The sequence below is a fragment of the Apiospora aurea genome (assembly GCF_038362705.1).
Source record: "Apiospora aurea strain CBS 24483 chromosome Unknown utg000002l_segment0_segment0, whole genome shotgun sequence".
Taxonomy (NCBI): Eukaryota; Fungi; Ascomycota; class Sordariomycetes; order Amphisphaeriales; family Apiosporaceae; genus Apiospora; species Apiospora aurea.
Window position 1 is genome coordinate 3,212,670 of NW_027117389.1, and position 11,201 is coordinate 3,223,870.

The following is an 11,201-nucleotide window of genomic DNA, read 5'->3' on the forward strand; positions in this document are numbered from 1 at the left end:
CCGAACGAACGTAATCTCACAACTTTGACGGCTTATTGGATTGAAGGGGAAGCATGGGCCGGTAGTCCAAGTAATCACGGTCTGGTAAGTATGATGGGTGAAGTCTAAGAGGGTAGGAAAATTGTCTCAGTCGCCTGAACGGGTGCGAAGTGCGTATATCTTGCTTGGACATGGGTGGTTTATCTTAACTGCGCAAGATAAACCGCATACGACATCTGCGAGTGCTGTATGCTACATGCTGCATGAGGGCGACCCATACTTGGCGATGCGGGCTGCTACTTTTCGACGAAATGAACATGCCGGGCGGTACTGGGGTCTTGGATGGACCATGTACCTATGATGGGTGAGCCACCAATCAACCTCATGGGCGAGTTTGGTCATACAACATGGGGGGCATGTTGCATTCATCCGGCACCGAACCTACTCGTCACTTAGCAGACTCTGCATGCCAGTAGTGACCCTCCGTCACAACAGTGCTGAACGATAAGAGGCGCCGGTTCCGTGAGGCTTCCACGTCAGAGCACGCCTGGTCATGAGCTTGTATGAGCTTATTTCCCATGGACACTCTCGAGCCGTTCGGACCGTAGGTCTCAGTCCAGTAGCGTCCGTGTTCAAGACGGGCTTGCCTACCTACTTCAGCCTCGCGGGAGAGCGCGACCAAGAGCGGGCCGTGACAAGCTCGAATGGCATGCCACTACTATCGGCGGGGATCTCATGGCAAAGACTTCTTGAAGACAATAATGCTGGCTGTTATATGGCTGCTACAATCCTAAGTTGGCTGTGCCAGCACTGTCGCTCACTATGCTTACTCACATTGCCCATGGTCCCTAGAACATCATCACTCGCCCATGATCGCCGCATCTTGAATACCAATGTCGGCCCTTGTTTCGAGATTTCGGCGTCACGGCCAGTGGTAGACCTGAATCCTTATCTCTTCTACCCATGTCGGAAGAGGTCGCGCCAAGCAATCCAGTAGACGCCACCTCCCCATGATCATGAGGGGACCAGGAACAAGCTGGGGATTCCTTATCAGCTTACCCCACATCCCGAAATGCCATACTGGGGTGATGACGACGGGGCCGCAGCATAAGTATGTATGTAGGCATGCATGTACATATATATGTATATATGTACCAGCCATACCACTTCACATACCGAGCCCCAACACGTCTGGTATTCTCGGATTTACACCATGCTGTCAAGACCCAAATAGGGCCTGGCTTCTGGCAAGATAGCTATTTCGATCTCCGAACGCAACTGTCCCATGACTCCGAGGTGGCTGCTTATCAAATGCTTGTGCTTGTTTCTTCTTCTTCTTCTTCTTTTTCTTCTTTTTCTTCTTTGGCAAACTCCGAATACGGTCGCGAGTTGCTTAAAGAGCACTGCTTACCGACGCGCTCCTTGGATCCTTGGGTGCTGACGTCGTAAAGAGGCCCTGGCAGTATTGTAGTATACATGAGACGACATATCATTTGGGATTTCTATTTGTTCCTAGCCCCAGAAATGAACGAGCCTAACATGATAGCAACTACTGAGTAAGGTTATAAAATAGGACATTCTTTTTATTACTTTTCAAGACAACCACGAAAATCACCGCCTAGAATAAGAGTTTTCATCCTCGGCTTTTCAGGCTGAGGAAGATACCCCTCCGAGGGGAGAGATGATGACGTCGAGAACCGAGGCACACCGAGGCATTGGGTGTACGCTGGAGACGTCGACTCTTACACACCGTTCATTGGCTCAATGCTAGAGATGCCTGCTGGATCTGATAAGTTCACCGACTATCATGTAATATAAACGGCTGCTGGTGCTGCTGTCGATCTCTTGGGGAGGTCGGGAACACCAACAGATACAATGTACTTTGATCTGTACATCAATTAGATTGGTGTAGGTTTGTCGCACCCTGTAAGAGCTAGTTAGTGTTGCTACTGAAACTCGAGTTTCCCATGCTTCCTCTATCGGATTTTGTTTTTCCTTCTTCTACTCGGGGATTCCCGCACTCTCTGACACGAAACCGATGCAGAGATGGGGTCCCTTGTTGTTTTGCGCCGTCTTGCCAGGCCAGTTGTCCCATGCTATTCGTTACTCTATCCTAGTCGCCGGAATTGGTGCACCATGCCGTCGGGAATGGCAACGGGCAGTCTCCACATATATTGCATTTTGCATGTGTACTGTATGTATGCAGGCGGGTGTTCGCACATCAAGTAAGTCAGTACGTGTGGCAGCAAGCAGATTGTTGCGAGCTGGAAGAAGCTCCGCAAGGTGGAGGGTGCCGCAGGTCAATTTGTCGACACCGAAAGTTTAGGCCTCGTCAAGATGACATTGAGGTTCCTCCTGGGGGGTCTGATCCGGGCTACTTTGGGCACATCTGGAGTTGATTGGCTCGTCTAACCCAGAAGTCCTACTTGCGTCGAGGCCAGAGGAGACAATAATAAAAACACGGCGCTGACTGGGACCGGCGCCCGTGTTTGCCTACCTTACATACACTAATAAGCGACAACCAAGGATGACGCATGGACTGCCCTGCCAGCTTTGTTGGTAGCCCACTGGAGATTACCTGGCCAGCAGTGGCCAGCAGCAGTGACCCAGCAAAGCAAGACTGTAACCACGTTGCCCGAAGGACCAGCCGCCCCCAAACGGCTCATTGGGCACTGTCAGGCCAGCCTCTTAGTCAGGTGCTGCTGGTATTCTGGTTTCGCCTGATGTTCTGCTGAGACAAAAGACAAACGTGCTTGCGTCTGCTGCATCATCCCATCGTTCTCGCAATTTTCCCCTGCCCCCAAGCTTCAGGTTAAATAAGAATACTACGCTAGGTTGCGAAGGTTTCTAAGGGTTTTGATGACAGGTCTCCTTATCCGCTATCGAATAATAGACCAGGAGTCATTGACCAGGAACCAGGAGCCAGACTCAATGCAAGATTGAGAGGTTCGCATCCCCTTTCCAGGAAATTGAGCTGGACTGCAAACCCCCGGCCTGCCGAGACAAAAGCCCCGACCCATACCTCATTAAGCCCGACCAACGCAACGCAACGCAACGCAACGCAGCCAAACCTGCCAGACCTGACAAGTCACAACGCAACGGAAGGACGGGACGACTTCGTTCCAACCAAACAGCAGACATCCATACGCTGCCACCGCCAATCAGCACAACAACAACAACAACAACAACAAGAAGAAGGACACACAAGGCATCTTATACTATTCAACCACCTGGCGGCCACCATCATTCATGCCTCGCGGTCTAATCCCGTCTTCCCCCTCGATCTCCTGACGCTCACCGGCCCGGGACGCACGCAACCAACCGAGCAGCCCTCCAACAGGCGGCTGATCGCGCGTCGGCGCAATGAATGCCCTCCACGATAAGTGCCGGCCGAAGCACCAAGTCTTGGTGTTGAAGTGTTATCCTCGGACCACCAAGGGCGCTGTCGATGTTAAGCCGAATTCGAGCGAACTGAGCTATCTCCTTTTCTACGCCACGTCGCGTCGATCCAAGATCCAAAAAGTTGGTGCTTTCCTCGAGAAGAAAACCGCCAGCGACGTTTGGCGATTACGAATTGGGTACGTACAACATCGCACCACCATCTGAGCCCCCATTCACCCATCAGTTTCCCCTATCGGCTTGCGCGGATATGTGCCACCCTTCCTACAACTAAGGACCTTGACTGATCTCATCTACTCCCAATAGCAATGTCCAAGTCACATTACAGATATTCGCCGCTCTGATCGAGAAGGCACCCAAGGACTTGCCTCTATTTGCGCAGAATGTCATGAAGGTTCTGGGCAACGTGCTACGATCCAATGATATTACTATGGTCGAGGCATCTTTGCCAACATTCCAAACCTTCTGCGAACACCAAGATGCCTCGTCCTTGTTTGCCGACCAGACCTACGTCCAGCAGTACGAAGAAATCGTCCAGGCATATGCTGCATTTGCATCCACCAAGAACACACCCGGCAAGGCCACACTGAGCAAGCCAGTGGTTATGAGATGGAGGAACGCCGGGCTAGAGGCCATCAAAAGTGTCGCCGAGGCCGAGGCTTTGGTCACTGTAGCAGGCCGACAACTCGATGTCATTGTGCCTATGATCTTGGAAAACCTCCGGACCGACAACGAAGAGTTCCTTGACGTGCTTATTCGCAGTGCTCACGAGGATGAAAAAGTCGACCCCCAGCCCGCAACGCGCCACCGAACGAGTATCTCGACAGTCCAGACCAATGAAACTTCCGGCGAACCGAATCCAATTGCTCTGTCAGGGTCTGCTGCCGATGCCGACAAGCTTGCTGAGGAGGAGACAGGCCTGGCTGCCATGCATTGCCTGAAGCAAATCTGCGTTGTTCCTAATCGCGCGCAACTTCACAGCGCGACTATGGCCCTGCTCAAATTCGTTCGGGAGTTGGTACAAGCGGACGTATCAGTGGTGCGGGCGAACCCAACAACGGGCCGGCATAGTGGATGGGCCATCGAGATTTTCGGGCTCGTTGCCAGATGGGCTCCTGTCCAAGATCGTTATGTTATCCTCTTGGCAACGATGGATACGCTGGCGCATACACCGTCAACGGAAGAAAACATCCCAGAACTAACAGTCCTGGTTGCCATCATGAGCTCGTTATTGCGTTCGGATGTCAACCTGATTGGCCTCAGCGTGATGGACGTTCTACTAGGTTTACTGGGGCAAGTAAGAAAGGCGCTCAAGAGCTCAGGACGCACGACTCCCGGGGGTACTCCTAAGACTCCAGATAAGGAGGCCGACCCCGAGCAGGACCAGCACATGACCCCGCAACGCAAGGAGTACCTGGCTAGGATACAACAGTGCATTGGAGACCTTGCGACCCATGTTTACTATGCGGACCAGATCACCGACATGATCTCTGCGATTCTACTCCGTCTCAAGCCGCACCCTAGTACAGTTACTGGTTCGCCCCCGATGGAGAGGGTTGATGGTACTCCAGCTACCGGTTCTTCTGCGGGTAGCCCCCGGATGACCAGCAAAGCCCCGATGCCTTCGTATACCTGGAGCGAGCGAAAATCACGGCGCTGAAAGCTATCAAGTCAATTTTGTTAGTTGCCAATCCCAAGACAAAGGTGAGCGGCAACGTGAACCTCACTCGGAACAAGGTTCCTGTTCAAGTCTGGGAGGGATCGCATTGGCTGCTGCGCGATCCTGATGGGCTTGTTCGGAAGGCATACGCAGATGCTCTGACGACGTGGCTCGACCGGGAGACCACTAGGGCAGATTTGATAGCCCGGGATGAGGCCCAAAAGGCAACCCGGATGGGCAGCAAAGATTCCCAATCCGCTGCTTTCGCAAGGCGGGCTGTTTCGAGTGCTTCGAACCGCGAGAGGCCTACCAAGGCTCCACGGTCTCATTTCCTTCAGTTACTCCACCTCTCGATTTACGACAATGCCCTCCAATTTGCCGCGTATGAAACAGATATGGTCCTCTGCCATGTTCTCTTGGTAAAGCTGGTCACCAAATTGGGAGTCAATGCCGCACGGTTTGGGGTGCCAATGATTTGCCGACTACAGGAAGACATCCAAGAAACAGGGGCACCCATTTCAAAGGTTCATCTTGGGTCACTGTGCCACGGTTACTTCTGGGCTTTGACCGAGATGTTTGATTGTGAAACTACCGAAGTCGGCCGAGCGATTCAGAATGAAATTTCGAGAAGGAGAAGCAAGCACTTCTGGATCGATGGCATCAATGTGCCGGCACCTCTAATGGACTCGCTGGGAACTCCCGGAAAAGTCCAGCCAGAGTCTCAGATACCTGTAGAGCAGATTGCGACAGAGGCATTATTGCCGTTTGACGATCGCTTGGCAATGGTCGAGTGTATTTGTGCCAATTATCAGGATAGCCCTGTCTCGCCGCCAACCAGCCCGGGCGCTTCCCCGGGACGCACATTCAACACCCCGATATTCAGCTCAACCTTGAGTGCGATACCGCCAGCGGAAACGGATCGCGTGCTTCCAACCAAATTCAAAGAAGACATGCTGGCAGAGTGGACAAAGGAATCTGCGATGATGGCGCTCCAGGAAGGGAGCAAAACAACTTCCCTAAACGGATCAAAGGCAGCCACAACCGCTACGAGGGGCAACCGGTTGCAAGTGAATGGACAAGGATCTCCGGTTGACAGTCACAACAATCTACGGCCGGCATCTCACACTGGCGCGGGCGGAAGTATGGCCGCCTTGCGCAAGACCAGTGTCCAAAGTCGGGGCTCTGGAGTAAGTAGTTCCAGCCGCGGAATTGTTGCCTCGGTCGACCAACTCAAGTCCGTTCTGAGTGGGGAAGTGGCGCGGCCAGGCACTCTGCACACTGTTCGTGACGACGACAGTAGCGACAGCATGGTCAGCTATGACTACACACCCTCGGAGCTCTCTTTCAACCCTGCTGCAAGCGAAGGCGACGGTCGCTCGAGATCCAAATCACGTGAGCGCAAGGCGTCGGATCCGAACGGTACAGTGTCGACACATCCCACACCGGAGAATGGAAGAGAGCAGTCAGGCTATGTACCGCCAGTACCACCATTGCCATCGTCGTTCACTGGAAACCAGACGTCCCCCGTCACTGGTCATCGACCTGAGTCGGCTGTGTCATCCAAGGACCATGCCGCCAAAGCCCCAAGGCGGAGGAGTGTCAAGAGTCGCGGCGGAGAGAGCATCCTGACAAGTGCACTGGGGGATGATGGATCTGGGGCCATGGACCTCCAGTCTCTACTCAAGGGCATCGACAGCAAGTCTCGAGAACACACACTGGGCAACCTGAGCAAGCCCCCATACTAGAAGAACTGTGGCACGGACTAATCGGTCCTTTGTTGACCAGCTAATCCCCAAAAGAAAGAAAAAGAAAAAATCCAATGCAGCCTCGAGATCTTGCTCGAAGGCGTATATCCCGGCTTCTTGGGGCCCACCCATATCTCGTTTGTGGTTATTGTATACTATGATTCGTGAGCATCGAATTTAGGCCAGAATTTGACACAGGAGAGGAGAGGCACTACACAAAATCCGATATACAGCGTGGCATACCTCGTCGGGGCCTGTTTTGTTTGTATTTTTAGCTTTTTTACCCACAAGTCCAACCGCGCGTATGAGAAAGCGACTGCACGGCGCCCGCGGGGTGGAGATTCGATTCAGATTTTAGTGAGGAGGTAGAAGCTTCTGGCTTGCCAGCGGGAGTGCGATAATACATTTCAGCGGAAACTACTTGACGTCCCCTTTTCGAGTTCAGTGACGAAAGGTCTTACAGGCATCTGTACACGGTCCCATGCGACGGTGCGGCGTGCCATTGGAAGTAGGCCCCCAGAAAGCCGGCCCGGGATGCTCGACCGAATGAGACAACGTGACGGCTCGAATATGCAGGATTGCCGCAAGTAAGGTAGGGTGGCTTGAGTGATGATGCCTGTGCCTCCTCCGCACACCAAGATCGGAGGCCTGCTCCATCGCCTTCTCTCTGGTTCCTACTATTTGCTTTTTCTGGGCTTTTTCTCTTTTCTTTTGCTGTATTTCGAAAAGGCGGAACCTGCCCAGAAAGCCAAAACTGACCATCGTGACTCCGTAAGTACTCAACCTGGAGTTGCCAGGCTACAAATCATGGCAGAGAAGCAGTCGCCCGACGAAATCCTGACCCACCTGCGATCCCTCGACGCAAAATGGCTTCGGATCTACTGGGTCGATGCCACCGCGAGCTCCAAATGCCGTCTCGTCCCGATGAAGCGTGTCTGTAAGACCCTGGAGAGCGGCCAGCCTGACCATTTCCATCCTCCAAGGGGCTCTCGGCCTGTTGCCGTGCGACATGTTGGCGCCCGGCGTGTCGGCAACCCATACGTACAACCTCCACCCGGGCTGGTCGAGCTTGAGGCGGGGCCCCGTCGAGGGCCACGTCAGCTGCTACGGCGAGTTCAGGCAGATCGACGGCTCCGACTGCGTCCTCTGCCCGCGCCGGCTCCTGCGCAGGACCGTGGAGCAGGCCGCGGCCTCGGGCCCCGACTTTCTCATCGGCTTCGAGATCGAGTTCGTGGCGCTCGAAAAGGTGCCCCGTAATGACCAGGCAGCGGCAGCGGCGGAGGGGGACGGACCCAAGTACCGCACCATTGCCCACGACGGCCACTCCTGGTCCGCGTCCCGCGCCCTCGCCGAGTGGGGCCGCCAGGACTCCATCGCCACCGTCCTCGACGAGATGGTCGACCTCCTGGCCCACCTGCCCGTCCTCGCGGCCTTCACGTACGCGAACCCCGGCGAGCTACGAGCGCGCCGTCGACAGCGCCGCCTGGGCCGGCGGCCGGTGGGTCGCGTGGGGGCACGCAGAACCGCGAGACGCCGCTGCGCAAGTGCGCGGGCAGCCACTGGGAGTTCAAGGCGCTCGGGTTCCTCGCGGCGGACGAGATGCTCGAGGGGCTGGTGGGGCGCGAGTTCGTGCGGAGGTACGTCGATGTCAAGAGGGCGGAGTTGGCGTTCCTGATGCCGATGGCGGATGACGAGCGTCGGCAGTGGCTTGTGGAGAGATACTAGTACTCCGTAACTTGGCGGGGCCTCAAGAATAGTCTCCCCCAGGATCCATGTCAAAGCCTAGTGCGGCGCTAGGGGTTGCCAATTTCAGATCCACGATTTGCTTTATAGGATTAGACATCTCTCAATACGACATGCGGCTGGAAAAGAATCCTGGACGCAGATCACCCGCCCTGCAGGTTTGCTTTGTTTGACCCTGGGGGCTCTGAAGCCGAATCTTGATGAGTAAACGTGCATCTCGAGGTCCCGGTTCAGAGTAAGTGCTGCATCGGATAATCTCCATTCATATCACTACATATTCATATCTGAAGTCTGGACTTTCAGCATGCAACCGGGGTGTGCGTGGGGGCTTGATCGTGACCCTTCTCTATTGGCCCAGGCTAACACACCCGTATCGGCAAGGACCCGATGGCTGGACGCCGAGCACAGCTGTATAGTCAGCTACTGCTGCTGAATGGCCGAATCAGACATGGGCCAGATGCAGATCCGGACAGGTTGCGTAAAGAGTGTCATTATTACAAATTGTCGTCATGACTAAGGAGTGTTTGCCTTCTTTCACCGGTCCCCTCCCTCCTCCAGCTCTTCATTGGTCTCATCACTTTATTGGAGGATCATCACTTTTCAGCTCCTATTCAATACCTAGTCTTCTTCAAACGCAGCAGCCGCCACAACGTGGCGTCTCTTCCTCTTCTTCTGCGTGGGTGTCGCCACCGCCGACCCTCCCAGCTTGGTCCGACACGTGACGCTCGTCACGGTCTTCTTGATCTTTTGGCCCGAGAAGTCCCAGGACCCGGGCGTGCTGGTCGACGCCGCCATGGCCAGGTTCGACACGGTGACGCCGTTCTGCACGTAGTCCAGCACCATGCCCACCTGGTTAGCGTTGGTATTGCTCGAGACGCACGTCACAGTTAGGGTGCCGCCGTTGCTGCTCGCCCAGGCCGCTACCGTGACTCGCACCGTGTTCTTGGGCGTCGTCGCCGTCGTCGAAGTGGTAGGGGCCGACGTCGTAGTCGTCGTGGTCGGGCCTGTGGGGGGAGACTTGGGACATGAAGCCACGTCAAAGACCTTGACGTTGCTCTGGGGGAAAGGGTCTAGTGGTCCCCAGATGTCGCCGTTTGTATCGCGGCCCAGCCCGTTGGTCAGGTGCCCAAAGCCCGAAAAGTCGTGGGCGACGGGCGCGATGCCGGGGCTCGTCAGCTCGGGCTGGATCCACTCGGTCACAGGTTGGATATACTGGCCCGCCGTGATGTTGTTCTTGGTCAGCTTGGTGGGCGAGCTGGTCACGATCCGGTACTCGCGCGTGTAGCGGTCGCCGGGCTGGGCGCGCACCCGCTGGTCGAATTTGTTGCGCGGTTGCGTCGCGTCGACGGCTCCCGTCACCACGTTGCGGTACGTCGGCTCGCCCGTGCACACGTCGACATCGATGGCCTGAATGTTGACGGGCGACCCAGCGGCGTCCGAGGTGTAGCCCACGAACCTGGTCTGGCCAGCCTCGGCGTTCGCGTCTGTGGTGAAGACGCCGATGTTGGCGTCTTCCATGCGGATACTAAACGCAGCTTTGGGTTAGCAGTGGCTCGGTGTGCTACGATATATGATGTTTTTGGCTTACTAGGTCGGCGACCCGCCAGTCGTGATTTGGATATTGGATGCCACGATGCTGTAGCATACAATTTGGCCAGCTGAATTCCGATATCCACTGTACTCGATCCAGTCACCAACTACAAAGGGTGCCATAACCAGGGGGTCAGGTGCGCGGCTAGTAGTCAAATCGACCAGCTCACATATCATAAACAGAAACCAAATTTGAGGTAGCCATACAGTGTTCCTTGTCTATTATTGGTTCCCGCAATCACAGGACGGTTGGATGCGGGACACAAAGGGTCGTTGGCGCTGCGAGGCACACACATCGGGAAGCCCGAGAACGACGAGATACTGGGGTTCTGGTCATCGGCGGTCATGAAGGGAGACTCGGTGTAGCCGGTCGAATAAACAGCGTTGGGGTCGTTTATGCGGATGGTCGGCCCGTTGGCGATCTTCATGGTCCCATCAAAGTTCACCTGGCTGATGAATCCAGAACTGCCCTGGGTGAAGAGCGATGATACGTAGACCTGTGCCGCAATGGGCCCGCCGCCATTGACGAAGTTACCGACAACCTTGTTCGTATGTCAGTGTATTGTAAACTTCGGTAAATATTGGTTACTATTGTAAGGGGTACTGTATTTGTCCCACGGCACGCCGTGTGCGGAAAGGGGGTATAAGGGGGTAGGCCTGTGACTAACCGATACTTCGAAGCCAGGGAATTTCCCATCTTTCCACGCAGTCACGAAGTCTCTACAGGGAACCCAGGATGCTGGAAAGCCGAATTGAAGGTTCTTCGGTACGATGACGGCGAAGCCATTCACATTGATAGTGCCACCAGAATTGAAAAGGGTGTCGTCGGTTGTAGTGGCGCTATCAATGGTTCCGTCCAGGTCGAAGCCAACATCTTGGGCCAGAATCCTAAGGGCAAAAATAAATAGAATCAACCAGAAACTGAAACTTGTACGCATCATGGAGAGGAAGAAAAGCAACTGAGCTTTGTGATATGAGGAAATTTGGGCTGATTTTTTGCCGTGGTCAAACTTGTCGTTATTGGAGTCTCAGGAGTGCCACCCCACGCCCTCTCAGACGACATGAGGTCTTATGTAGAAAACGCC

At 54.7% G+C, this 11,201-nt stretch overlaps 3 protein-coding genes across 3 annotated transcripts; 2 read left to right on the top strand and 1 right to left on the bottom strand.

The window, feature by feature from the left end:
• Window positions 1-3,342: 3,342 nt before the first annotated feature.
• Window positions 3,343-6,783, top strand: PG986_003365 (uncharacterized protein; the record flags this gene model as incomplete). Its single annotated transcript, XM_066839587.1, has 3 exons — window positions 3,343-3,557; window positions 3,685-4,933; window positions 4,972-6,783. 3 exons carry the CDS (start codon window positions 3,343-3,345, stop codon window positions 6,781-6,783), a joined length of 3,276 nt encoding a protein of 1,091 aa, XP_066704651.1.
• An 807-nt stretch (window positions 6,784-7,590) lies between these two features.
• On the top strand, window positions 7,591-8,508 carry PG986_003366 (uncharacterized protein; the record flags this gene model as incomplete). The annotated part of the gene is made up of 3 exons (XM_066839588.1): window positions 7,591-7,720; window positions 7,767-8,281; window positions 8,305-8,508. The coding sequence occupies 3 exons, from the start codon at window positions 7,591-7,593 to the stop codon at window positions 8,506-8,508; spliced, it is 849 nt and encodes a 282-aa protein (XP_066704652.1).
• A 636-nt stretch (window positions 8,509-9,144) lies between these two features.
• PG986_003367 (uncharacterized protein) lies at window positions 9,145-11,054 on the bottom strand (the record flags this gene model as incomplete). The annotated part of the gene is made up of 4 exons (XM_066839589.1): window positions 9,145-10,051; window positions 10,115-10,261; window positions 10,324-10,658; window positions 10,785-11,054. The coding sequence occupies 4 exons, from the start codon at window positions 11,052-11,054 to the stop codon at window positions 9,145-9,147; spliced, it is 1,659 nt and encodes a 552-aa protein (XP_066704653.1).
• Window positions 11,055-11,201: the final 147 nt, after the last annotated feature.